General features: G+C 49.0%; 11 protein-coding genes across 11 annotated transcripts; 6 read left to right on the top strand and 5 right to left on the bottom strand.

The window, feature by feature from the left end:
* Positions 1–347: 347 nt before the first annotated feature.
* On the top strand, positions 348–3,470 carry N7487_011518 (uncharacterized protein; the record flags this gene model as incomplete). The annotated part of the gene is made up of 6 exons (XM_056879248.1): positions 348–388; positions 452–730; positions 1,881–1,921; positions 1,986–2,149; positions 2,213–3,236; positions 3,337–3,470. The coding sequence occupies 6 exons, from the start codon at positions 348–350 to the stop codon at positions 3,468–3,470; spliced, it is 1,683 nt and encodes a 560-aa protein (XP_056724567.1).
* A 1,439-nt stretch (positions 3,471–4,909) lies between these two features.
* N7487_011517 (transient receptor potential ion channel family protein) lies at positions 4,910–7,111 on the bottom strand (the record flags this gene model as incomplete). Its single annotated transcript, XM_056879247.1, has 2 exons — positions 4,910–5,211; positions 5,284–7,111. 2 exons carry the CDS (start codon positions 7,109–7,111, stop codon positions 4,910–4,912), a joined length of 2,130 nt encoding a protein of 709 aa, XP_056724566.1.
* Positions 7,112–9,419: 2,308 nt separating this feature from the next.
* On the top strand, positions 9,420–9,998 carry N7487_011516 (helix-turn-helix domain-containing protein; the record flags this gene model as incomplete). Its single annotated transcript, XM_056879246.1, has 1 exon — positions 9,420–9,998. One exon carries the CDS (start codon positions 9,420–9,422, stop codon positions 9,996–9,998), a length of 579 nt encoding a protein of 192 aa, XP_056724565.1.
* A 1,286-nt stretch (positions 9,999–11,284) lies between these two features.
* Positions 11,285–12,945, bottom strand: N7487_011515 (WD40 repeat domain-containing protein; the record flags this gene model as incomplete). Its single annotated transcript, XM_056879245.1, is given in 4 exon segments — positions 11,285–11,707; positions 11,725–12,138; positions 12,196–12,359; positions 12,420–12,945. The coding sequence occupies 4 exon segments, from the start codon at positions 12,943–12,945 to the stop codon at positions 11,285–11,287; spliced, it is 1,527 nt and encodes a 508-aa protein (XP_056724564.1).
* Positions 12,946–13,264: 319 nt separating this feature from the next.
* Positions 13,265–14,755, top strand: N7487_011514 (inositol phosphosphingolipid phospholipase; the record flags this gene model as incomplete). Its single annotated transcript, XM_056879244.1, has 1 exon — positions 13,265–14,755. The coding sequence occupies one exon, from the start codon at positions 13,265–13,267 to the stop codon at positions 14,753–14,755; it is 1,491 nt and encodes a 496-aa protein (XP_056724563.1).
* Positions 14,756–15,021: 266 nt separating this feature from the next.
* Positions 15,022–16,214, bottom strand: thiA (thiamine thiazole synthase; the record flags this gene model as incomplete). The annotated part of the gene is made up of 2 exons (XM_056879243.1): positions 15,022–15,775; positions 15,869–16,214. The coding sequence occupies 2 exons, from the start codon at positions 16,212–16,214 to the stop codon at positions 15,129–15,131; spliced, it is 993 nt and encodes a 330-aa protein (XP_056724562.1). The 3' UTR covers positions 15,022–15,128.
* A 136-nt stretch (positions 16,215–16,350) lies between these two features.
* N7487_011512 (uncharacterized protein) lies at positions 16,351–16,697 on the bottom strand (the record flags this gene model as incomplete). The annotated part of the gene is made up of 2 exons (XM_056879242.1): positions 16,351–16,540; positions 16,597–16,697. 2 exons carry the CDS (start codon positions 16,695–16,697, stop codon positions 16,351–16,353), a joined length of 291 nt encoding a protein of 96 aa, XP_056724561.1.
* Positions 16,698–17,309: 612 nt separating this feature from the next.
* Positions 17,310–19,208, bottom strand: N7487_011511 (putative MFS transporter; the record flags this gene model as incomplete). Its single annotated transcript, XM_056879241.1, has 6 exons — positions 17,310–17,623; positions 17,715–18,042; positions 18,120–18,591; positions 18,680–18,844; positions 18,913–18,946; positions 19,013–19,208. 6 exons carry the CDS (start codon positions 19,206–19,208, stop codon positions 17,310–17,312), a joined length of 1,509 nt encoding a protein of 502 aa, XP_056724560.1.
* An 876-nt stretch (positions 19,209–20,084) lies between these two features.
* N7487_011510 (uncharacterized protein) lies at positions 20,085–22,099 on the top strand (the record flags this gene model as incomplete). The annotated part of the gene is made up of 3 exons (XM_056879240.1): positions 20,085–20,120; positions 20,198–20,458; positions 20,525–22,099. 3 exons carry the CDS (start codon positions 20,085–20,087, stop codon positions 22,097–22,099), a joined length of 1,872 nt encoding a protein of 623 aa, XP_056724559.1.
* Positions 22,100–22,610: 511 nt separating this feature from the next.
* Positions 22,611–24,036, top strand: N7487_011509 (Eisosome component PIL1/LSP1 family protein; the record flags this gene model as incomplete). Its single annotated transcript, XM_056879239.1, has 3 exons — positions 22,611–22,818; positions 23,013–23,519; positions 23,602–24,036. Exons 1-3 carry the CDS (start codon positions 22,756–22,758, stop codon positions 24,034–24,036), a joined length of 1,005 nt encoding a protein of 334 aa, XP_056724558.1. The 5' UTR covers positions 22,611–22,755.
* A 474-nt stretch (positions 24,037–24,510) lies between these two features.
* pre2 (proteasome core particle subunit beta 5) lies at positions 24,511–25,877 on the top strand (the record flags this gene model as incomplete). Its single annotated transcript, XM_056879238.1, has 6 exons — positions 24,511–24,642; positions 24,837–24,944; positions 25,024–25,179; positions 25,259–25,307; positions 25,375–25,484; positions 25,542–25,877. 6 exons carry the CDS (start codon positions 24,511–24,513, stop codon positions 25,875–25,877), a joined length of 891 nt encoding a protein of 296 aa, XP_056724557.1.
* Between the last annotated feature and the right edge of the window lie 640 nt (positions 25,878–26,517).

The following is a 26,517-nucleotide window of genomic DNA, read 5'->3' as shown; positions in this document are numbered from 1 at the left end:
TCCTGCAGCCAGGCCATGTAGGGACTGAATAGAAGATCAATAGAGCATATTTGAGACAAACAGACTCGAAATGAAAGGCAAATCAAAGCAAATTCGTAGGTTCTAACGTTGTATAGATACAAAATGTCTAGCTTTCATCCCGAGTCCGGCATGAAGAACAACGTATTATGTAAGCGCTCCGCTTGGGGATTCCCGCGGTCCTGGACTTCTGAACTTCTTCTTCGCTTGTTCTCACATTTTCTACTCTTCTCGTTACTTTTGTTTTTACTCTACTCTGATTTCCTAGGGTTACACGTGTTCCCGTGACTACCTCTGTTATCCCTTTATCCACCGCTCACTATCTCATCATGGCTGATCCAGAGGACGGAGATGATCTCTTTGCTGATCTGTATGTTTTCTACTTCGCCCTGAAATTGAATCATGAAATTCTAATTGGACTTTCTCATTTTAGCTATGATGCTGACGATTCCACCAATCGTACCACTGCAGCAGTTGAGGCGCCGAAGCCTACTGATCTAGGCGCGACCAACCCTGCACCTGCTGGAGAATCCGCTGGGCAGGATTTCACACCTGCTCCTGTTGCCACATATGAATCGCACCCTGCTCAGCCGTCGGAGTTTGACCCAGGTTATCACAATGGCTCTGGAAACGCTTATGGCGCCCCTGCCACTACCCAGGCACCCCCTCCTGTCGAGCCCGAGTCTCACGGAACAGGAATCAAAGAAGACGGGTAAGTCCACTAACTGTGTTTCTTTTGCCTCTTATGTTCAAACTCTACCCCAATCGCATGTATCTGTTTGGTTTCGGGCTTTACCTCGCCGATACAAGCCTAGGTGGCGTCAATTGCTATTCATGGGTTCGACTACAATTCTGGGTGCAGGAAGGAGTCTCCTAGCTACGGGTTAAGATTTCTTTGGGCTGTGGACAGTGGGCTGTTTTGAGGAAAAATTAGCCGGTTGGTGGGCGACGCGCGCGTTTCAACCTTGGAAAGGAGGGAAAACAAAAAAAATGCGGGCCGGCGACCAATCAACCTGTCTGATCGAAGAACCCTATCGCACAACCATCAACGTCTACCAAAGGTGATCTACAGATCATATGTTGGGATGCTCCGACATTCGACCCACGGAAAGAAGCAAAGGCTCAAAAGGCACATACATCCCCTGGAGCCCTTGGTCAAGATAATTGCTTGCGCAAATCAGCCACACGCCACCCACGGACCTTTGTCACAAACGATTCATATATAGTACAGCCGATACTATATAGTTTCCTGTCGATATACCTTGATAGGGCAGAGCAAGAAGTAGCTATCTAGCTTGAGACTCTGTGTTAGACAAGGCAAAGGTTTTCACGAGTCAGACAGACAGACAGTGACAATTCACTTTTTACGACTGAAATACTTGCACCTCCACGCTTCTCATCTCGCTTGTCTCCGGCTTGAGCAATCCAGAAAGAGGAGGACGTGAATTCTGCATCCAGGCCCATGTAAACCAGTGGGCTTGACGTTAAATCCCGGTCATGAACATCAAAATTGCTCAAGACCATCCAAGTATACATTGACGTGGCTACAAGGGTCAAAGATTATGTACCGACCTAGCACGTTCCCTGCTTGTTCGAGGGCAGTTGTGACCAGAATAGCGAGGCTTTTCTCACAGTCGAATAGCCCATGAATAGCAATACCTCCCCACCCACCTTTGCACCTTGATTTACTTCCTCTACCCTCCCCCACTATCATTTTTTCCCACATTCATTATTTTCATCATGCCGTTCATTGAATGTGATATCCCTTGATATTCAATTCATTATGTTTTCGCTGAAGCCACTCTCGCTGAAGATGCGCTGATCCATGACTATCCGCTAACCAATGACAATTCGTCTACTAGAAAGATGTTCATCGGTGGTCTGAACTGGGAAACTACAGACGGTAAATATATCTTTTCTACACAGAAGACGCGTCATATGGCTGACATATCTTGATCCTCATTTAGAGTCCCTCCGTGACTATTTCTCTCAATTCGGTGAGGTTCAGGAGTGCACTGTCATGCGGGATAGTGCCACTGGACGCTCTCGTGGCTTCGGGTTTTTGACTTTCCGTGACGCCAAGACTGTCAACACTGTGATGGTGAAGGAGCATTATCTGGATGGAAAGATTGTAAGAGCTACCTCGCAATTGGGACAATTAGACAACGTGAAAAGTTGCTGACCAATGTCGAAGATTGATCCCAAGCGTGCTATTCCCCGCGACGAACAGGAGAAGACTTCGAAGATTTTCGTTGGCGGTGTTAGCCAGGAGGCTACTGAGCAGGACTTTAAGCAATTCTTTATGCAGTTTGGCCGTGTTGTGGATGCCACTCTTATGATGGACAAGGACACCGGACGTCCCCGCGGATTCGGTTTTGTCACTTTCGACGGTGATGCTGCTGTTGAGAAGGCTCTTTCCCGTCCTCTTGAGATTCTGGGAAAGCCAATTGAGGTCAAGAAGGCACAGCCCCGCGGAAACTTGCGTGAGAACAACGATCAACGCGGAGGCGGCCACCGCAACGGAGGATACCGCGACCAGAACCAGAACGATGGAGGTCAGCAGCAGCAAGCCCCTCAGCAAGGACAAGGTAGTAGTTCGATGACTCCTCAAATGATGGCTCAATACTGGCAACGCATGCAACAATATTTCACTATGCTTCAGCATCAGATGGCCGCCGGTCAGGGAGGAATGCCCGGTATGAACATGGGCGGCGCTATGAACATGAACCCCGCTATGATCGCACAGATGCAGCAGATGCAGCAGATGCAGATGCGTCAGCAGCAACAGCAAATGGGTGGCCAACAGCAAGGTGCTATGAGCCCCGGCCCTCAGAGCCCTGGCTCTCAGCAGGCCATGCCCAACATGATGAACCCCTCCATGATGCAGCCTAACCAAGCCAATGCCCCCGTTGGTCCAGGCAGCGATGCCGCCAGCCCTGTGCCCCACGCCGCCGGTATGGCCGCCAACTACAACAACGGAACTCCAAACGCAGCCAGAGGACAGACCGGACCTGGATACAACGCGACCGAACAGATTGCCTTCGAGCAGCAGAAGTACGAACAGCAGCAGATGAACCGCTCCATGGATCCTCGCGGTTTCTCTCCTTACCAGCAGCAGGGTGGCCCAACTTCGTGGGAGGGCATGTACGATGAAGTTCCTCAGCCTCACGTCCCGACTGGACCAGCAGGTATGAGACGCAATGGAAGTTCGGGTAGTGGTATGTGATTCTTACGAGTCTTTGCATATTGTGCCTCTTTCATCCCAATTCCATTCTTATCTTTTATTGGCTCGTATTAACTAACCCTTCTCTCAAACAGGAACTACTCCTCAGCCCCAGAGTACTGCTCCTGCTAATGCTCCAACTGGACCCCGTAACGCCGGCAAGCCTGGTGCGAACTACCGTGGTGGCGGCCGAGGTGGACACCGCAATTACCACCCTTACCAACGCTAATCTGCCCGTTGTGGTTCCTTCGAGTGACCCGTCTAGCATCTAGTCTCTTCTCGTTTCAGATACGACTTCGTTTCTTTCATGTGTTTTTTAAGTCTTTTTTTTTTACCCGAGGCCAGCGATTTTGGGCCTCAGGAATTGATAATTGCGTGGCCGCCAGCCAAGGCGAAGTGGAAACCCCTGAGCTGGTTGTATTGGCGGTGCCCCTATCCTTCGATTCGATTCAAGGTTATCTGGTACGGTGCTTTCGTGCTTTTGTTCGCGAGTGGCGAGGTTCGAGAGTCAGCCTTGGAAAGCTTGGGTTGATGTTATCCGTGCTAAGCAGGAGGGGAAATCGTTCGGTGATCAGTGACAGCGAGTCTTCAGCCTTCGTTCGAGCTCGGTGATACACTACTTTTTTGTTGTGATGTTAGCCTCACAATCAAAAGTCGAAAGTGCTCAAGGAGTTATTTGTAGGTGGTCCCGTAGGCGGCAGGGCGTAGGACTTAGGTCATAGGGCGTAGGGCGTAGGGTTTTCGGTGTTGGATACTTAGAAATTCTAAATACAAGCGGCAGGGGCCTACAAGGCTCCCCAGCCATGGTAACTAACTATGAGTGGGAACAAGCGCAACAGGCCTGGGCCGTCTCCTAGATAGGGCCACGCAATCCACGTGACTTGGCGATTGTCCAGTTCACATATATCTCTGAAGATTTACTAGGCCTTATAATGTAAGCACCCAACTTCCAACATGCTATGCTATGTAAGGATTGAATTACCAAGGAGTGTTTGCTCACAAGCTTGTTCAGACTGTTGACTCTCCGCAAAGCGGATTGCCCTATCTATGTATCCATCCATCTCGCTTTCACCATGCAAATCAACGTTTCTATCTTGTCATACCTGTCTTAACCGGAAAATCTTAAGAATACAAGTTATATCGCATTCAAAAGTATAAGAGATTGTGTTCAAATACTTATATGAAGAAGGGAATACTCGATCTCAACCCCGGACTGTCCCAAGGACCGTTTTCCAAGAGGATAGATATATATCCCACCATGAGATTATTTAGTTGCAATATATACATTTTGCCAATTATAAGACTATGAACAAGATTAAGAAACTGGATATGGAAGAAATGCTCATCAATTGCAAGCGGTAATATAAATGATAGATGGTAAACATGGTAATGAATGAGGTATGTATAGAGACAAGATGAAAAAAGAATGGAAGTGATATCACACAAGAAGATGCATCTAAAGGCGGGAAGATCAAGAAATGCCCAGCCGCCATTTTCAAGCACGCTAAAAAGATCGTCAAAAAAAGTAACTCCCAAACCACAGCGCGCCCGATCTAAGATTGTCGAGTAGGGAGGTAAAAATGTAGAGAGAAGCAAGAAGGATTGTAACGTCATATCAAGTCTGTGACGCTGTCGTTGATTGTTTTTTATTCTTTTTTGTTTCGTTTTTTAATATGCCATTCCGTATCCCGGAGCTGTGGGACGACGACCTTCGATAGAGCTTCGCGAGTGGTGGCTCTCGGGGCTTGCGCTGCGCCCGTGAGCGACGCCATAGTCATTGCGGACTAGGCCATCGCGTTCGTTGCTGCCTAGTGATCTGGCTTGCTTGGGATCGTCTCGGTAAGACTCGTAAGGGCCGGTGAAGTTGAAGTTGCTCATCTCGGCGTATTGCTTGCGTTGTGGGTGGTCCATCAGGAGGGAGTCACGGGCGTCCAAGGGGGTCAGGTCGTCGATGTCGCGGTTTGCTTTTTCTATAAGAAAGGAATCGTTAGTATGTGCACATTTTGGGATGAGACTTGGATCACAAGGTAGCCTTGACTTACCAGCTTCTCTTCTGCGCTTAGCATGTGGGTTCTCGCGGTAACAGGTGATGAAGGCGTTGACTGCGATGAGAATGGCGAGGACTGCAGTGAGAGTGGACTGCACGACAATGAGGACAATTCCAGTGACGGTCTTTGTTGTTTGGGAAAGACCGAGTTCTTCGACGAACACTAGGACGCAAGCAATGGACAGAACACGGACGACCTGGACGGCGATGTTGATTCCCATTGACGCCTTTGTGGCATACGGACGGCTCCACACTAGGAGTCCCAACAGAAGGATTTCACAAGCCAGCTGGCCGGCGCTTTGGAATAGACCGTGGCCCTCGCCACCGGCGATGATGCAGCCCTTGACCAATGCGTACACAATGACGGGAATGAAGATCCACCAGAAGTCCTTCTTGTAGTTATCGTAGAACAGACTGTACTTTTTCCAAGTTTCCTTGTCCTCGTACAGGCTGTCGACATCTCCTTCAGCCTTCTTGTACTTGCGAGCCATGTAGACAATGCGAATAGCGAAGAAAAGAAGAATTGCCGTGAAGAGAGAAAGGGTGATAGCAGCCAGCAGCTTTGCTGCCCACGAGTCACCTTTTCGGAGTTGGTAGACACAGTATAACACCCAGATACTGTATAGCACGAGAATCATGTTGGTGATTGTCCGCGCCATCAAGCCCCAATAATCCTTCCGGAAGTCGGCTAGCTTGTTGGGGAAGTTGCCATACAGCGCCCACAGTTCCAGGATGACCTTCATTAAAAGAATACCGACGACAACCACAGCGATGACGATGGCGAAGATCAGGAGAACAGTCATGAAGACGTCAGCAGAAGGAACCATCAGTTCTTGAGCGACTTGCTTCAGGTCGTTAACCGTGCTCGAGGATGTACTTTCGTCGCTGCTCGAAGAGCTGTTCGAAACACTAGCATCGGCAGAGGCTTCAACTGAGCGAGCAACCATCGTGCCGAATTCGATGGTGTAATCCCAGCTTCGTTTCGTTGTGTTGGTAGATGACGAGGTGCTTTGGGAACGTTTCAGGTAGTCATAGCTCTCCGTGGTCAAGTTACCACCCGTAGACGCCCGGAATTTGTCGATGGACTGCAGCATACCAGGCCAAGAGATCATACCAGTACTCCACATGAAGTTTGAGGAGAAGCTGCGATAGACTTGGGGGTAGGCAACACTGAGCATGCCATTGGTGGCCATGGAATGGAACCAGCCCATTACATCGCCAAATCCAGGGCTGGAAGACGGTGATCCAGCAGTTCCCGCCGAGCCGATGGCAGAGACACCGCTCAGTGCTAGAGCGCCCGCCGCAATTCCTGCCGATGCGTATTTAACCGCGCCGACGTTGGTGGTGTGGCCGTTGGACAGTGAGGACTCGATACACGCCACGTTCTTCTGGGCTGCCTTGGACTTAAGAACAAGCTTTGCCTGACCATCCAAGTCGGGGATGCTGAATGCGATACCAGGGATCTGGCTAGCGTATTCAGACGGAACTTCCATGGATCCGCTGGCCTTGAAAGTACCCTTGGGGACGGGGCAAAGTTCGTCGACATGAATTTCCGTGCCGCAGGGATCAAATTCTTTGCTGTAGATTTCGTTGCCATAGGCAGTGACGGTGATAGACGCCGACACATTCTGTTCCATCGCGTTGGTACCAGCCACGTCGAAGACAACTACTCCAGTAGAGCGAGTGTAGGTAACATCCATCTTTTGGACGTTGATTGCGGAATCGGTCATGCATAGGCTGAATCCGTTCGTGGATAGGGTGTCGGCTGCCAGGGCTTGAGGCACGATGGCCAGGCCTAGCAGAGCCCAGACGAAGTTCTGCATGTTGGCCAAGCACAATTAATATTCTATACGATATACCAATCTGACTCTAACAGTTTGAACCAAGGAGGCGCGTATTCATCCAGGATGTAGGGATCGATTGGCGCGATGATCGGGCGGGTTGGTAACGATATATGGAGCGACTGTGGGTAAGTCACAGGGGGGGGAAGCAAAAAGCAAAGGCAGGATCAACCCGCTATAGAAAAGAAATCAAAAGATCAATAGTAATAAATGAGTCGAGGGGGTCGCGAGGACGAGGTGGGATTGTGAGACACTGGTTTTCGAGCAACCAGGAACTGTAAATAACGAGAGACAATTAAACGAGGGTGGTTGGAGAGAGGAAGCGATTGGAGATTAGTGAATGGAATTTCCCCCTCTCGCAATGCGATGATCTGTGAAAAGAAGAAAAGAGAGAGGGAGGAAAGTCTCGACCGTAGATTACACGACTTTACGATTAGTCTAAACTTGGCCCCTGAATTTGGGACTGATTGGCTCTGGCCCGTTTCAGTCTAGACCTAACACTCGGTATGTTACTATTTCCATTAGACTTGGTATTTATACTTTAATTTTATTCTCTTTTTTGTCTTTATTATTTTACCCAAAATATCGTTCTGCTCCCATATGAATAAAAGGAGTTGACGTGTACATAACCAAACAATTTGAACCTTGGAAGCTCATAATGGCCCGGGGGGATTTAAAGCTTTCCTCCAGATCAGATCCAAGGTTTACCACTTCAGTTACCACGGTACCAGCCTAAGAATCAGCCCAAAGGAGGTGGCACTAAAAGTTCTCCCGGTCACCCACCCATGGAAACGCATTCCTCCCCACCCAATCGAGGAATTTCCCTAAATAACGCCACACCAAGCCACACGGGATGTCAATTATCTCTAGCGCTTGCGAATTATGATTCGACCATTCAAATTAATCCAAATATATCACGGAGTTCGCCCAACTCGATGGTACCTGCAGAGCCGAAACTTGAGTAGCCATGGTCCGCTTCTTCATATGGTCCAGGTGTAAATCGAACATCCCTATCACTGCTTATGTATGACGTGTGCCCCTCGCGGGGTGTCGCACGTAAGCCCCCGATGAGAACAAAAAGCTGCAGGGCTCAAGCAGGCTGAAATGCCGATCAAAAATCCTCGCACAATCCCAGTTCTAGACTTACTTTGGTGGGCCCCTTGCAGGCTTCTGGATGGACACATAATGTTCTTGGTGAAAATCTTGTTATTGTGCACGCGACCAATCGAGTCCAGAACACTACCGGCACAAACAACATATGAATCACATTTATGTGTGCACTGCACACACATCTCAGAAACTATGAAGGTGTAAAACATAAAATTTGAGACCTGTGTGGGTTCACCCTATGGTCCGATCATCAATGTGAGACAGGGCCAAGCGCTGGGGTGCCGCCCTAAATCACAGGTATTCTATTCTTGTCTTTTTTGAGAGCCTATAGCACACCTCAATAATAATAATTATGATTATTATCACGATGACAGCCTCCTACCATGCTTACTCGTTATCCATACATAATTCTACACTACACTGTTGCTAGAGAATAGCTACGGAGTAATCCGTGAAAACTTTGCAGATATTTATCGGATTGGTTTCATTTCATGGTTTCAGGTTAATTATTTACCAATGAACAGAACAAACCCTTAGATGATATTAAATGGAGCAACTACAAAATAGGGGCCCATCCCCAGGAAGAGGTCCACCAAGAAAATCTTAATGAAAGAAACGTGAAAAACTTCCTACTTGAGGGTTAAATACGAAGTATAGAGTAAAAATTTAAGATAAATCGTAGATGCTTTTCTTAAACTCCTCAACGATTCAAATATTGTAAGAATAGCCTACAACATACTACTTATCCAGCAATGTGTTTCACCTAAGCACGACAACATAGGACTTTGATGACTTTAATATTAAATATGTACTCCGTATCTAAACTCGAGATAATGTCTAAGATCATGCTGCAATATATGTTTCAATGTCTTGTTTTCTTTTACAGTTAATACCCAAACGTTGAAATAACTAATAATAATCGCAAACGACAGAATATTCGTGACGTTAAGCATAATTCTTACAAACGACCATGTGTAACCTGTAATGTATACAACAGAGACAGAAATGAGAGAGACATACTCCGTAGGTCCTCCGTACTTCGTGCTCCGTACTCCCTTCCTGTGAGAGCCAAGCACCCGGCAGAAAATGTGATATCCATACCGCCTGCTACATCGTGACCAACAAAGACTCCTATTCCACCCCCCTCATCACCTCTCTCCTCAGGCACAAGCTTGCTACCATGGGGCCTGAGGGGCTCGAGAAGCCTGAGATTCCAGATAAACCCGAGAAAAAATCTCGTCGACGTGGGGCCGAACTCGATCCGTTCCTTCGCACCCGGCTCTGTGTGCTCAGAACCACAGCCAAATGGACATACAAACAGATCCAAAATGAATATCCACATATTCCCCTCTCAACCATCAAATCAACCATTCTCCGAGAGAGCAATCGTGTCAATAACCACTCACAAGCCCGCTCTGGCCGACCGTCCAAACTGAAGGAGGAAGATCGAGCCCGAATCCGTGAGGCGTTCCATGCGAATCCTCAAGTTACATACGATGAACTGCTTGTGGTGGTTGATTATAAAGTTGGCAAAGAGTCGCTTCGTCGGTTTTTGAATGATGATGGTCTGAGGAAGACTCAGACGCCTGGTCGGTCTTCTTTGGCTGGGAAAGGAGCTACCAAACAAGTTGATGGGGCCCACCCTGTTCAGTCATATGACACACCTCCCGCTGGCTGGGCTGGTGATTTTGGATCTGGTCTAGTACCCAACGAGTCAGATTCTGCGTCTGCTACAGCGAGTCGAATTGCCGGCAATTAGACGACTTGTTGAAAGAGATACCCTGTGATTTTCGGCGTTGTGCGTTCATTTGGGGCTACCTGCTCTATTATCAAACCAATTTTATTTAGCGTGTCATGACAAATATAAGTTATATGGGACATACGGGCATTGGAGTGAATCTTTTGTGGTAGGATTGGTTTTGTGCAAGCTATTATATGGCTTCAAATGTCACATTGTGGACAATTAGTCCCAATTTGCATTTAGTATCTAAAATACAGTGTGTTCAACATTACTATATTATCAATCCGGTAGCATACGTAACTTCTTGATTCCGGGAGCCTTTGTCGGGTCTTTGTTTTTGGGCGGCTTGTTTGTATCATGCTAATTGTCTCAGATATAAAGTGTGAGAAATTGCAGGTAACATGCTAGTAGAATAGACCCGTTCATGGTCCTAAGACAGAAAATGGAGCATACTATGTAGTCAGACCGAAGATCTGGGTAAATCATATCCATTTGGGGTAAATGTTTTGGTTAAATACGAGAATGGAGTTATTTTTGCGGCATATGCGGACCCAAGAATAGAATATGACATGAATATTGCTAGATCTTTGTCTTGAGTTCCAGAAACGGTTACAAACGAGCGGTACTTCATTATCTCTGCCCTTGGATGTACCTGCCTAAGTAGTTCCCGGGGTATTCTATATGGAGGGAAAGATCATGAGGGCCAAGTAGGGCTTCGGCTTTGTTCTATAAATAGTCACGCAACGGGACGTAGCACGGGCAGGACAAGTATTGACATACTTACAGCCATGTGGTTCGTCTTTATTTTGAGGTACAAGTGTAGGTATTCTTTCATTTTAGTCGATTATGTTTGTCGCAAACATTGTGTTCATGCCTTGTACGTCTGACTTCCTTCCAAGCTTGCAGTCTTTACTCTCCCTTCCGCTCCCTATAATCGAATGGGGAATTAAATGTTGGCGCAGGAAGAGTAGGGCGAACAAAAATATGTAATTCTTTTACCAATTTAAAGAGAGACTAAGCTCTGCTGCTCAATGTGAGGAGTGAAATATTGAATTATCTGACTCAGGATAATTACACTCGCTCGATATGTCACATGTTGGGATCCAATGCAAGCATCAATCAGATGAAGTTATCAATCAGATGAGGTTGCATCGTAAGAATAAAAAGCCCATGCCGACAAAACAGCAGGGAAACACAAATTGTCCATATGAGAACAACACCATACGCCGGGGTATTCTCCTTTTCCCGAAAAGCAATCGCCATGCAAAGAAAGAAAAATCGTTAGATAAATGACAAAGATCAGCTCATTCCATCATCACATCTTCCGCCGGAGTGGCAGTAGTGGAAGGCACGACGGAAACATCAGTCATAGCATTGTCACCATCTGCATCAAGTGTAGGGGTGCTTTTCTGCGAGTGAGACTCAGGGGTAGGGGTAACACCATCGCTGGCCGCATCATCGTCAGATTCGGTGGCATTCTCATCGACCTCTGCCCACACACGAACAGTCTTGTCCACTCCGCAGCTCACAACCATACGTTTGCCGTTCAGTGTACCCGTATGAACACAAAGCACAGCACCCGAGTGACCAGTAAGGCGTTGCAGAATTTGCTTGCTCACAATATCCCAGAAGAGGATAGAACCATCCTCACTGCCGCTGACAGCGAAACACAGAGGCTGGTCGTAGGTTACGTTGGGGGGCCATAAGTACCAAAGCATCCCGACAAGCTGTACTTATCGTTGACATGGCCTTGGAAAGTTTTAACGACGCGACTCTCAACATAGCTCCACATCCGAATGCAGCCATCCAGGGTCCAGGCCAAGACGTACTTGCCGTTGGGGGAGAACTTGACGCATGTTGCAGGCGGGTTATCTTCCATGACCAGGGTGCGGAGACACTGGCCGCTGAGAGTGTCCCAGATACGAATGAGTCCATCCAGAGCGCACGACACAATGAGGGTTCCATCATGTACAACATCAATACCGGCAACAGGGTCGGAATGAGCGGGAAGGGATCGCATAACCTTGGCTCGGCGAACATCCCACATAAACACGGCCTCGTCGTAGGAACCACTGACAAGGATGTTACCCTTCGGTGCGAATGCAATTTGATACACATAGTTATGGTGACCATCAAAGACCTTTGTGTGGGGCCTGAGCTGCATCCAAGTATTAGTAAAAGACCTGAGGACAAAAACAATAGATGGGTTTCTTACAGTGTTCACGTTCCAGAAGCGAATAGTTTTGTCATCGGAACCGGTAGCAATCCAACCACCATCAGGGGTCCAAGCAAGGGTAGAAATACCAGCTAGATGTCCCTCAAAGACGTGAATAAGTCTACCACTCGCAGTGTCCCAGACCCTGAGAGCTGCGTCGGCGCCTATTGTGCAAAGTTAGTTTACAAGTCACGTAGTAGCTAGATCATAAGTATAAAACATACCAGCACTAGCGATCATAGTACAATCAGGCGAGAATTGAACAGCCGACACTCCGCGTAGGTGACCGCGCATAACAAACTTCTCCTTGTAGTTTAGATGCTCGGGCTTGGGAGGTGGCGGAGCAGCAAGAGGCGTTGCAGAACGGTCGGACCAGTTGTCGTTAGGATTGACAGCCTGGTTCTCATCGGAGCCAGTCACGTCGCCTTCCACATGATCATCCGAGCCGCCCTGCGAATGGTCGTCATGGATGGGAGTGCGGTTGATTGGCGAAGCGCTTCGGCGACGGTTGCGCATGCGTGAGGAACGCCAATACTCGTCGGCATCCACAGCTAGCTCGTCGGGGCTTTCGGACTCGCTGTACAAGCGGCCGGACTTCTTGGGGCGAAGTGGGGTGAAGCCCTTCTGCATAGTCCAGCTGGCGCGACGGCGTTCGGCTTCGTCATGGTCGGAGCCGGCGGCGAGTTCATCGGATGAGGACTCGGCGGGAGATTGGGCGCGAGGGTCCCGGCGGCGAGGCTGGGGATCCATTGTACAAGAGGGATGCGTAAAGCATCCAAAGAAACAGAAGCAAATGCGACGAAAATATGTCAACAATCACCGATTTCGAGCCCCGATATGAAAATTAATCGGACGCGTCGCGAGGCATAATACCAAGGCGGTGTGGTATTTTCCGAGCGGTGAGCCCAAGGGCACCCTTTGTTGGCTGCGTCATACTAACTGGCCCACCCTCGTAGACTGTCAGGTGGAACAACATCGATCTTTGTTTAGCACTTTATTGAGCTCTTCCTGGTCGATCAATAGCCCTAAATTTAGCTTTCAAAGCCCACCCCGGTCAATACCAGGCCCAATGGCTAGCTCTATCCCATCCAAAGCTCCAAGTGACATCCGCATTCTCACTTTCAATTGCTGGGGTCTCAAATACATCGCCAAGTACCGCCATGAACGCATGTCGGAGATTGGGCGGCAGTTGGCAGTAGCCAGCCCGCCGCCAGAGATAGTTGGACTGCAAGAATGTTGGACACAGAAGGATTATGAAAGCATTCGCGACCAGACTCGACACATCCTGCCGTATGGCAAATTCTATTACGGGGGCATATTTGGCGCGGGATTGGCGATTCTGTCAAAATGGCCCATCGAGGAAAGCAGCATGTTCGGCTACCCATTGAATGGCCGACCAACAGCATTCTTCAGAGGAGATTGGTTCGTTGGGAAGGGCGTGGCCAGCGCACGTGTTCGGTTCGGCCCTGGTACCGCTGATGTCGCCGAGGTGTTCTGCACTCACCTGCATGCGCCGTATGAGCGTGAACCGAACGACTCCTATCTCTGTCACCGGACTGCGCAGGCATGGGAGATCGCTAAGCTAATGCGCGGCGCTGCGGAGCGCGGCCATTTAGTCATCGGCCTGGGCGACTTTAACATGCTGCCTTCCTCTTTCGCGCACCGTCTCATCACCGCTCAGAGCCCCGTTCGCGATGCCTGGCGCGAGCTGCATCCAGACTCATCTCTGGCGGCAGCAATCGATCCTGTAGAAAAAGCACGGAATCGGCCTATTCCCACCGCCGAGTTCAATCTCGCCGAAAATGGAGCTACATGCGACGGGTCATTTAATACCTGGCGCTGGACTGAGGAGATGCGCAAGCGTCTGGCCAAGGGTGAGGATATTGTCATTGATAAGGATACCCCAGACCCGCGCGGTAAACGTCTGGATTATATCTTCATCGGCGACGGTGGCTACCCGCCTTCATTCCCGCCGTCTACCTGGTCCGTTGAGTCAGTTCAAATCTCCATGACACAGCGCCATCCCACTCTGCTGTGCTCCCTGAGCGACCATTTCGCCGTCGAGGCTGTCATCACCCGTTCTTCGGTACCAACATACCCTCCTTCTCACCCCATAGAGTCTGCCCCAATCTCTCCTGATTCTCCTGAATTGCACAAAACAACTTCAAAGCCCGTCTCCCCCAATGCCGCCCTTTCACCAGAAACATACGACCACATTATTGAAATCATCCACAAATATGTGACCCGTGAACGCTCTCAGCGCCGCTGGCGTCTGGCACATTTCCTAGTGTCTATTGTGGTTTCTATTGGTTGCATGGTTGGTGTGTGGTGGGTTGGCAGCCGCACGTACATCGGATTCATCCTCGTCCTAGTTAGCACGCTCAACTTCGGCGCTGGTATTTTGGATGGTTTGATTGGTGGGCTGTTCATGTCGGGTGAGTTACGTGCCTTGAAGGAGTTTGAGTGGGAGGTGAGCAATGCTAGGAGCTTGGTGGTTGCCGCCGAGGCTAGTGCGGGTACTGCATCGGAAGAAACGGCGAGAGAACAGAAGGATAATTGATTGTTTTTTCTTACAAGCTAGTTTGTGGAAAAAGATTGATTATACGTGGGGGACGTGGCTGGATTGCGTGGCTTATCTTGTTTATATTAGGTTACGAAAGTGTAGTATAACATATGCGTGGCTAGTATTACGCTCAACTGGCAAAACTAATTCATAATTCGAAAGCAAGATCAACTTCTCGAGATACAGTAATACGGTACTTGTTCTACGCATTCAAACAAAGGAGTACGGAAGAGTATTTTCACGAAACGAGTGTGAAGTGCATTCAAGAAATCATCATCATCAAAGCTGCATAAACCTTCACCGAGTCCACCAGCATCAAACAAGAAGCAGGCAGAAACGACAAAGCGAGCTAGCACAAGAGCGTGCGAATTTACTCAGCACACTCGCGCTTACGGGTCTCAAAGACACGTAGAGTCTCCTCGGCGGCCTTAACACCACTCATAACCATAGCGCCGAAGGTGGGGCCCATACGGTTGAAGCCATCGATCTCAGACAGCTCCATACCACCAATGATGAGACCCTTAGCGACCTCACGGGTGTTCTTAACAATAGCGTCCTCGGCCGCGTTCATGTCAAGACCACGCATGCCACCCAACTTGTCAATAGCGTTCATGGAGACGAGACGCTTAGCGCAGAAAGCGCCGAATGGGCCGTCGTGGCCAGTGGTACTGACGATGACAGGGGCGTTGATAGTGTTGGGGTCCATGCAGGAGTGGTCGTCGTGGTGGAGGGTGACGAGGGTCCAGTTGACGACGACACCGGCGAGGCGGATGTCATCGCCGTCTGGGCGGGTGATCAGATCTTCAACACAGGTCGCGTTGAAGAGCTTCACGTTGGGGAAGGCGAGGACCTTTGACAGGAGAGTCGACGTGAACAGCGAGGCGTGCTTGACAACCACGAAGTTAGGGTTGGTGGGCTCTTCCTCGAAGGGCACGCCGAGCTCGGTCAGGAAGGCGTCTGCGGGGCGTCGGAGAACCATGGCACTGAAGAGCTGACCACCTAGCCAGGCACCACCGCCTATACAAGATGTTTGTTAGTGATACTGTGTTGGTTCTGTGGTGGAAGTCTACGAGAGTGTGTGATAGTCTGCTCGCATGGGACAAGACTAACCGGGTGACACGGAGGCCTCCACGATGGCAATCTTCAGGTCTGGACGGGCCTTGGCGAGCACGTAGGCAGTGCTCAGACCACAGGAACCAGCGCCGACGATGACAACATCGCTCTCGGCGTAGTTGTCCAGATCCTGGAAGTAGCGTCGGGTCATGGCGCGCGAGACTTGGCTCTCGCGGATAGGGGCGAACTTGAACTCATCCCACTTGTTGCCGAACTGCTCAAGGAGGTTGGACTGGCCCTGGCCGGCCAGGGTGGTGGTCACCGACTCGGGGACGATGACCTTGCCCTTGATGCCGGTAGGGGCAACAGTAGCAGACTCAAACATGGCAGCGGGAGGAGACATAATGGTTCAGAGATCAAGTCGAAGAGATGACTTTGAGCCTTGGTTAGTTTGTCTACTCTAGTTTGGGGGAGAGGGAGGGGGGAGGGCATGATCCTTTCGCTGGTATTATCCAGATCAAGTTAAAGGCCGTATAATCTCAGAACGAACCCACGCCGAAGATGAATCTGATGCCGAGAGACATTGGATCCACCACCGACGCAAGAACGAACACCGGCTCATACCCAGAAGTTACCTGAGATACCTTGATCCCTAAGGGATAATGTGCCCAGCCAAAGAGTATCCATGGCTCCCAAAGGAAGGGCAGTATGTACTTGTCCGTTTGGGATCTAAACGAGAGTCAGCCCTGAGGGTATAACAAGTACACATGGTAGTAGATAGTTACTGTTGTAATGTAAATTCGTCAATGGAATGATGAAAAGAAGAAGAAGGGAGAAAGCAGTGCGGGCATCTCAACCTTATATGCCAACAGCCATACCCCACCATCCCACCTATCGAGATGTCATACTGCTCCGACTCTCTCCGGTTTTCCGGTGAGCTCCCCGGTGAGCTACGTTGCACGAATTAAATCGCTCTCAAGTGACGTTTCTAGTCTTTCTAGCTTGTTGCTTCACGAGTGGCCGGAGCGTTCTGCCCCGGTCTTTCTCCTCCTTGCCCCACGGACTAGGTTTCTAGTGAGTACAACCGTTTATAAGTATATGTAAACTACATAATAAATTCTTGGAAACTATCAGGTAGTAACATAGTACATTGATCAAGAATTCCTATACTGTGGGATCACTGGTTTCCAGCTTGTCTGGATATATAGATTGGGCGTTTTCATGACTCTTGGTACATCGGATGTACTTTGTATGGGCGACTAGGATGGGGCCAAATTACCAGGATCACAGAATGGGAGCAATTTTTATTTGAAATGAGATCCACTTGAAGTTGCTAAGTGCGTTCGTGAATTCAACAGGAAATAAATTTCATTTTCTCTTCGAAGGCCCTGTGAGGGCTTTCTGACATCATAGTCATCACAGCCTTTAGCTGGGGCATATATAGGAGAACGCAAGAAAACGCAAGAGAATATACAGTGATCTCTGTTGGATGCAAAAATCAAAGCACAAAACGATAATTAGCACCATAATTATCCTCCGCTACCGGGACATCCACACATTTTGTTGGGTCTTCATCAACACGAGGCCCATACTTCTTGTCAAGGCGCCGGTTCTCCCATACTAGGAGCACACGCAGACACAAAGCCAGGAATGTAGTGAAGAACATAAAAGCAGTACAGATTGTCATACCCTTTATATACCTTGGGGCTTGCTCATCTGGGAAAATATTGGTGCCCAGGAAAGGACCACACTGGCCGATCAAGTTCAACAGGATAATACCTCCACCACGGCGAGTATCGGAGCCCTGGTTGTCTGCACAACACAGAACGTAACACGTCCAGTCAGTAAATGGTCTTTACACAAGAAAAAAAAACCTTAATGACCAGGAAAGGAAATGACTCACTCAGAACCCATGGCAGAATGTTGGCGATCGAGGGGAAAACTCCACAGGCCGCCAAGAACACACCAAAGTATCGTACACCCACTGATGTGCAAGTCGCGCAAAGAATATACCCCACGCCACCAACCAATGATAAAGCCGCGATCGTCAATCCACGCTGCTGGATGCGATCCGCCACCCAGGTGGTCGCGATCGTCGCCAGGAATGAGGCAAAGAACGGAGGTGCAGTGAGCCCCTGAGCGTTGATGGCCGTGAAGCCCATCTCCTTGAGAATGGTGGGTAGGAAGACCGGGAGAGACGAGAAACTGACGTTACAGCTGAAGTACATCAACTAGGTACGCGGTTCAACATTAGCAAGTCCCCCGTACAATATCCCTGATGATACAATGACGATGATGTCTGACTTACTGCTGTAAGCCACGCTTTCACATCGAGCAGCGTCATGGCTAATTCCTTCCATTGGATCTTGCCCGTGCGATTTGGTTCACCGGATTGCTGAAGTGCACGGGCACGCGCAACATCCTTCTCTTCCTCGGTCAGGAACTTCGCGTCCAGCGGGCTATCTGGCAGGTAGAACCACGCCAATATGGCGGCCGCGCAGACTGGAAGACCCTCAACCAGAAACAACAATCGCCAATTTGCCAACGCCGCATGTCCCGAAGTGATACCATACGCTAGGGCACCGGCGAATGTATTTGCCAGCGGCGCAGCAGACAGAAATAAACCGCAACGGAGACCCAGCTCATGGCGACGGTAGAAGAATGACAGCAGATAGGGCACACCGGGACCGAAGCCAGCCTCGAAGGCGCCCATCAGGAACCGGAGCGCCATCATGCCTTGCCAATTGCTGACCGCTGTCTGGCACGTTGCCATCAAACCCCTTTCCATCAGTCGTCAGTTCATAATCCATAGACTCATATACATTTGCCATCTCGGCTAATCGACAGCATTGCACGTGGGATTCATACCAGGAGAACACCACAAAGGCAGCCCATTGATGCGGTTTGACAATCTTCCACATCAGTGCTTGGAATTCAAACAATGTATATGAAATATAGAAGATTGTCAAGAGCCAAGCATAGCTTTTTCCATCGAGGTCGAGGTCCTCTTCCATGCCGGCGATTTTAGCATTGCTATGGTTTACATTGTCAGCGGATATGCTATTCTGCATGCAGGTCCAAATATGCTATTGCGGACGAACCCGATATTACTTCGGTCGAGAAAAGCGAGGAGATCTAGATATCTCAGAAATACATGGTTAGAGCATAAGTTCGTTTAATGACCTGGAGTTTGAAGCATACAAAAAAATCCCAATAACGTTGGAACACGCCAGTCCAATTTCCTTACCACTCTTCGCTCTAGCTCGGGGTCAATAGCCGGCAAAGTTACAGCGGGTGGTTTCTCCTCGTGAGCGGGCACGGCAATCTTCTCAACATCTTCATCAGGGGCTGTTTGAATTACATCATCTGGCGGCTCCTGCCTTTCCAAGAAGCCCATGGTGGATTGGAGATATCAGATGTCACAATGGACAATAGAATACTGATCTTAAGGTGAAAATAGGAGAGAAGAAAGAAAAGATCGGACAGAACTCCCGGGTGGAGGCATACTTATTCGCGGGGTGAAAGGGGAAAGAAAAAAGGCCAGGATCGGCAGAGGTGTACTACATCACATAGGAACTAATGGCCAGTTCAGCTGAGATTGGTGGGACTGCAGAAACTATTGATATTTATTGGTCACTGGGATGGCTGAAGGGGGATTTTGAGTGGAGAAGTTGGAGACTGGAAAACAGAATGCGGAGGAATTGGCAAAAGCTTAGGTGGAGAGCTGCCGCTTTGGTGTGAAAGGCCGAGGCTGGTTCACTTTGTATGTTTCCTTTCAAGGGGGAAAGCGTATATATCGTACCTTTTGTGTCTCTTTTTTCTTGGCTGGTGTATCTATTTGACTATTTAACAAAGAAAAACGAAAAAAGGGTATAATCCAGAAAAGGTGTAGAGCACAGTAGAGCACACCTTTTCCCATCTGTCAACATCTAATTTGGAAAATTCCTTATTGAAACTGAGGAGAATCATTCATTCATTATTCATTATCTCAGTCTACTTCTATAAAAATACAAGAATAAATGATTGAACGAATTTCGAGCGACAATAGGTAAAAAATAACTGGTGCCTGGAAATTCGGGTGTTATGCATGTTAGGTCCATATCGGTTACCGTATCAAAAATCTCCCGCGTAGTGTCGCGTTCATTGAACACCCCCATCCTTCATTGCTCTCGCCCTGTTTACTTCCATCGCATCCCAATTGCCTGGCTTGATTTGAATCTAATTTACTCATACCTTCCCAAAGTTGATTGCACTTGGCAATCAAGCGCCCAATATGGATGACCCGGCCACACGCATCCCGGGGCAGCTGGTAAGACCCCAACAACTTCCTATATCGATTGCCCCATGATCTGTAACCCCCCACTAACCTTGTCGCAATTATGATAGCTCCCCCACATGCACCTGGTTTCGCGCAACCGATACCCAAGCATGCACATGATGCCCTCCGAGACCGCCGTCGAATATCTGACGAGCGCACCCCGGATCTGCCAGTCCCAGCCAATGCATTGGACATTCCTCGATGGTCCCCCGGATGGGACTGTCATGCTTACATGGCAACCGCAAAACCACCTAGGCAATAACTTTGCTAGTGATGGCTATATCTGGGCCGACCAGGAACAAGCCTTTACCTTTGAATCTCGCGGCTATGTATGCATCCAGCAATGAAGCTTCCCTTCCTCCGCGTAGATTCCATTCTAATATGTGAGGATACAGACTGTTGAGATGTACCTTCACCGAAGCGGCTTCCATCCTCCCAATGAGCCCGTGGCAACACACTGCCGCAAGCGCTACCGCATTACCTCGTCCAAAATACCCAATGCACCCCAGCCCGATCCATCACTGTGGATTGTGCACTATACCCGCGCAGCGCCCCAGGACCATGCTCCAGCAAATCGAATCCAACTTACACCGCAAATCCAGGGCATGATGGGCCAGCGCCGCTTCCTTCAGAGTCAAGGTCAATTGGCCCGCAAGGACTTTTTGCTTCATGATCGCAACAACTGGCCAGTTATCAACTTCCCTCAAATGGCTCAGCAGAACTTCGCCCAACCTGGTGCTTACCCAGCCGCGGCGCCTCGTGGACCTGGTTTCTACCCTCCCCAGGGTCATCCAGGTGCAGTTGCGCCCAATGCACCCGTAGCCAAAGGGCCGCGCGGACACCGTGCGCCGTCGGCTGCCATCGCTTCTGCAACTGCTGATTTCGCTATTGAAGATGAAGACGTATCTAGTGGTGACGCTATGGATCTTTTAACGCCGCGCGATGTTAGCAAGATGCGATACCAGCAACATCACGAGTGGATGGAGGAAATCTTCGCGTCGCCATACAGCGTCTCCCAAATCACACCAGTTTCTTTGGGTCTGGGCCGAAAGGGAGAGCTTGAATCTCTTACTGCAGGCTTCTTCGATGCTCCTGTTGGAACCTCTGGGGGAGAAGGCCAGGAGGCGGGTGACGCCCCGCAGGCCAACAAGATGGAGCCGGCCAAGGCAGAGGAGTTTGCTGAGCGGGTGTCTAAAAAGGTGGCTGACATGACCGCCGAAATCGAAAACTTGAAGAAACAGCATGCTCGCCGGATGCAACGTTTCAACCGAAGCTCCTTGCTTAAGGATGCCGAGTTGCGCCTCCGAGAGTCTGCAGCCGACCCCACCGAAAAGGGCCCAGAAATTTGGAGGCTGGAGGGTCGAGTGGTCATCCCAACAGAGGATGAAACCCCGCAATTGGACTACATTGAAGATAAGGCCAAATACAGGGTTGACGAGATAGTCCGGGAAGTTGAGACTGCCTGGAATAACCAAATCGTTGCCGAGCCCAAGGTATCCTGCGTCGAGAAGGGCGGTTTATTGGAGAAGATTGAACCCGAACACAAGGACGAGCCTGAGACATTTACCAATGATATGGTCATGGACGATGACTCCCACCTACTTAACCAATTTGGCAGCCCAGGCGTCGGTGTAGGCGCAGTCTCCAGTGTTTCTGTCAATGGACAACCAATTCACGGCGCTGATATGTCCGGTGATGTTGACATGGATTTGGGTGACCAGCTCCACGCTGGTACCAATGGCCAGGCCAACGACTGGGTCATGGTAAACAATGAGAGCAAAGACCATGGCCCGGTCGGTGAAGACTTCGACTTCACCAACATCGACAGCGCCGGAGACGCCTTGGCGGCTTATAGCGAGCAGAACGATGGTCTTGACTTGCCAGATCTGGATAACTCAGCCTTTGGCGACGCATTCCATGCATCTGACAATGAACACTCCCACAACCCTGATGCGGACGACATTTCCTAGTCTGGCCCCGAGATCTTTTCACGTGAAAGTGTTTTTTTTTTTAACGAATGATTCTGCGGATCAGTCATTCTGGTCTGTTTCAGGCGTTGCGGCTTGCTGTTCGGGGGTCTGGATTTTATGCAGGATTAGCTGGTTGTGTACCATAAGATTGGCCAGAAGGAATTCTGCTTCCTCTGGCCCTGCGAATTTCTTTTTTTAGTTGCCTCTAATTGAGAGGATAGAGGGTGGGATCTCTCATGAATTTAATCCCTATTTTTCACCTCATCTTCCACTTTAGGAATAATCGAATGAGATGTTTCCCAATTAGGAAGGTAGCAGTTGTGCCGCATTTTCAAAATCTGAAAATCAAAAGAGCACACTAATGCCTTGTGTATGATCATATACCTATTCCTATGAATTTCATGTAATATCTATGGATATAATATCATAATTAATTAATAGTCTGCAGATCTAGTACTGTTAGTACGTTGATATAAGCCAAGGGTGGAGAATGACGATCAACCTTAGATCTTTTCATGATACCATGATCCATATAACTCAAGAAATTTAAAGACCATCACCACTCACGACTATTCTACAACGTTAAACTTGAAATGTCCGCAATCGGAAAGGTGCGTGCATGAACAGCTCAACTTGACATCCGCCCATCCCCGTTCATGACGTCAGCCACCGGGACTGCACTTCCTCTGGCAAAGAAAAGAGACGAGGAGAGAAATAGGGTTCGTCACCATCGTCATCTATAGGAAGGCGCTGCCGACTTATCATAACCTCCCCCAGATTCAGTTTTCTCGGTTTCTCATCTTAACATATCCCCTCTACTATAACCCTAACTTGTATTGACTATATCTACATACAAGAAACAATATGTATGTATACTATACATTCTCAACATGTCACTTTGGCTAAACTAAAGTCTAGGAATCGCAACCTCTCATTCCGCTCGCGCAGAGAGCCTCCTCGGCAGCGGTTTAGCATCTCCACCTTCCGTGGGATGCAAGCGCCAGAGCTTAGCCGCAAGATGACCAAGCTGATCAAGAGCGAAAACACCGCCATCGGCGCCCACGAAGCTGCCGGTCGTGAGCGCACCTCGATCGCCGCCCAGCTCTCTGAATGGGGCGAGTCGACTGAAGACGACAATGTTTCCGACATCTCCGACAAGCTCGGCGTTCTGCTTGCTGAGATCGGCGAACAGGAAGACAGCTTTGCGCAGAACCTCGAGGACTACCGTGGTATCCTGAAGGAGATTCGCAACATGGAGGCCTCAGTGCAGCCATCGCGAGAGCAGCGCCAGAAGGTCACTGATGAGATTGCCAAGCTCAAGTACAAGGATCCTTCGAGCCAGCGTCTGGTTACGCTGGAGCATGAGCTTGTCCGAGCTGAGGCTCAGAACTTGGTTGCTGAGGCACAGCTGTCTAACATCGTACGTTTGATTCTGATTTCGTCCTGTCCTTGTATGTTGTGTGAGGTTAGTTTGGACTGGCTAACGTTCATACCATCTGCAGACTCGCCAAAAGCTGAAGGAGGCCTATGATATCCACTTGGCGGCCGTTATTGAGCGCGCCGAGAAGCAGACCATTCTGGCTCGCCATGCTCGTCGCCTGCTCAACTACATTGACGACACTCCTGTTGTTCCTGGCGACGCACGCCAGGCATATGACCATGAGCCCTTGGCTCGCCAGATCCTCGAGGATGCTGAGAATGATCTCCGTCAATGGGAACCGAGCGTTGAGCCTATCGGCACCGCCGCGGGCCGGGAGTCTCCAGTTCACGCAAACGGTGTCAGTGGTGTCAACGGTGCCGGTGTCAATGGAATCGATGATGCGTCGGAGCGTCAGTCCGATGTTCTCGAGAATGTCTCTGTGACTGAGGGCTTCACCGAACCAGTGGGTAGCGGTGCCTTGCCCGCGAAGATGGTGGTTGAGCCTGCGCCTGCGTGATCTTTTCAATCCTTCTCAGAGGTCTAGTCTCTTTTTTAGTTTGATACGGACATACTTCAGCTGTTATGTGTAAATTCGGTTCTTCGCTTCAGATTGGGCACCAAACGTTGGAGAGGTGTTTTCGGGAAAGGCGTTGGCTGGCACTGAACATGGGGGGTCTATACTCAGGAAATATGCAAATTGTGTATTGTAAAGTTTAATTCGCTAATTCGTTAATTCATTAATTCGTTTGTTTTATTCTTTTCATTCTAATTTCCTCCAATTTCTTCCTAAAAACTGATAAATGATATCAAATGCATACTCCGTATTGCGATTTGTAGAGGATGCACGTGACCACAGGCGCCAGAGTGACGCGGAAACCCCGAGCTCCAGCGGAGCTTCAACCATCACTTGCCTGTCTCACCAGAATCCCTTTCACGTCTTTCCAGCATCTTTTTCTAATTTTCCCTTTATTTTCTATTACTTCAGCACACAATGGATAAACTTGTTGCCCAATACTCGCGCCCTCCCCATCAGAATGAGATGTACTCAGAGCAAGAGCAGCAGGACCTCACTGCGAGCGTCCCTCCGCTCTCACTGAAGTTCAGCCTTCCTCCTGTCGACAACGTGAGTTCCTGATGAATACCGGGGGCAGATTCTCTTTGATCTGGATGGTGGTTCGGTCGCGGGATGTACGTCTATCCTGACGTCAACCTAAGCTGCACCGTCATCACAGCTAAGTCCAAGAGAATCGCTCGCCAGAACCTATCTATAATTGAGGCAAGCGGAATAATGGACTGACGCTGATTTCTTCTATCTAGCACTCTGCTTTCCTGCGTGCCATGACCGATGACCACTCCAATCCCAGCTGTCCTATCAAACTCGCTCACGGCACAACAACCCTGGCCTTCCGATTCCAGGGTGGTATCGTACGTTTTCCTATATTTCGGTTATATCATGCTTTTCTTGGGTTCGGAGCATGTTGAGCTAATGGATATATTGGGTTAGATCGTGTGTACTGATTCGCGAGCAACAGCCGGCAACTGGATTGCCAGTCAGACAGTCAAGAAGGTCATTCCCGTATCGCGGTTGAGTCGGGGCGAGGACAAGAAGTCGAACGAGCCTACACCAGGTCTCCTGGGAACGATGGCCGGTGGTGCAGCTGTAAGTTTGGACCACAAGCGATGATGACGAGTGATGGTGTGATGGATGTTGGTTGCTGATGGTTGTTGCGGATGGCTAGGATTGTCAATATTGGTTGCGGTATTTGAGTCAACAGTGCACTCTGCATGGTAAGTTCAGCTCGGTTCTTAATATTTGCGAGCAGTGGAAGGACGTTGCTAATGAATTTCTATATAGAAATCCGACACAAGCGCCGTATCACTGTTGCGGCTGCGTCCAAGATTCTTGCCAACCTCACTTACGCCTACAAGGGATACGGACTTAGCATGGGAACTATGTTAGCAGGAGTATGTCCCATACATCATACATAGCCACGAGGTTCGGTAACTGACAATGAGCTCTAGATGACGCCCCAAGAAGGACCCGCCCTGTACTACATCGACTCCGACGGCACCCGTCTCCCCGGTAACCTGTTCTGTGTTGGATCCGGTCAGACTTTCGCTTATGGTGTGCTGGACGCCGAGTACAAATACGAGCTGACTGAGGAGGAGGCATTGAACCTTGGCCGCCGAGCCATTCTGGCTGCCATGCACCGTGATGCCTACTCCGGTGGTTTCATTAACCTGTACCACGTCAAGGAAGAGGGATGGGTGCACCACGGATTCGATGACATGAACCCTATCTTCTGGGAGACAAAGCTCCAGAAGGGCGAGTTCTCCAACGTGACATCTGCGTTGTAAACGGGTTAGAGGAATGAATTTGTGTATGTAAACTGAAGACCTATGAATTACCTTTTCTAGTTGGGTTTGCCTTTTGAGGTTTAACATAATAAGCCGTCAAACTTCCTTGAAAGACTGGTTCTCCTTTCTCGTTTTCCCATTCTTCCTACATATTCATCGTATAAGGCTAGTAATTGGGTAAGATGAGGGACTCTATAGAAACACTTCTGCTGACTTTAGGCAAAAAGGTCGAAACCCAGAGGGTCAAGAGGTTGAGAGATCCTCGGCCCGTAAAAAAAGGGTTCCAGGGACTTATTACGGTAACTATAAAGTAGGGTACATGTAAAGTTGCAATTTTCCCATTTCGTTGGATCAACTATGAATGGGAGATTCCTTATTTGATTGTCTAGCACCATGAAATGTTATATTAGCAAGCTAAATTTAGTGGTGGTGTACTATTACTCCGAGATAAATATATATCACATACTCCACTATAGTATGAGATTGGATTTATTAGATCTTCATGTGAATCTCTTTTGCTTACATTAAATCCAAGTTCTCATACGCATACAGTCAGTGGATCTTCGGATTCTAAATATATTATTGATGTATGTCATTGAATTATGCTTAGTCTTCAAGTGTGAATGCTGGGTTCGGGTTC

Source organism: Penicillium crustosum (genome assembly GCF_028827405.1).
Source record: "Penicillium crustosum strain IBT 35664 chromosome Unknown utg000005l_segment0_segment0, whole genome shotgun sequence".
NCBI lineage: Eukaryota > Fungi > Ascomycota > Eurotiomycetes > Eurotiales > Aspergillaceae > Penicillium > Penicillium crustosum.
This window is presented reverse-complemented; position numbering and strand designations above follow the sequence as displayed.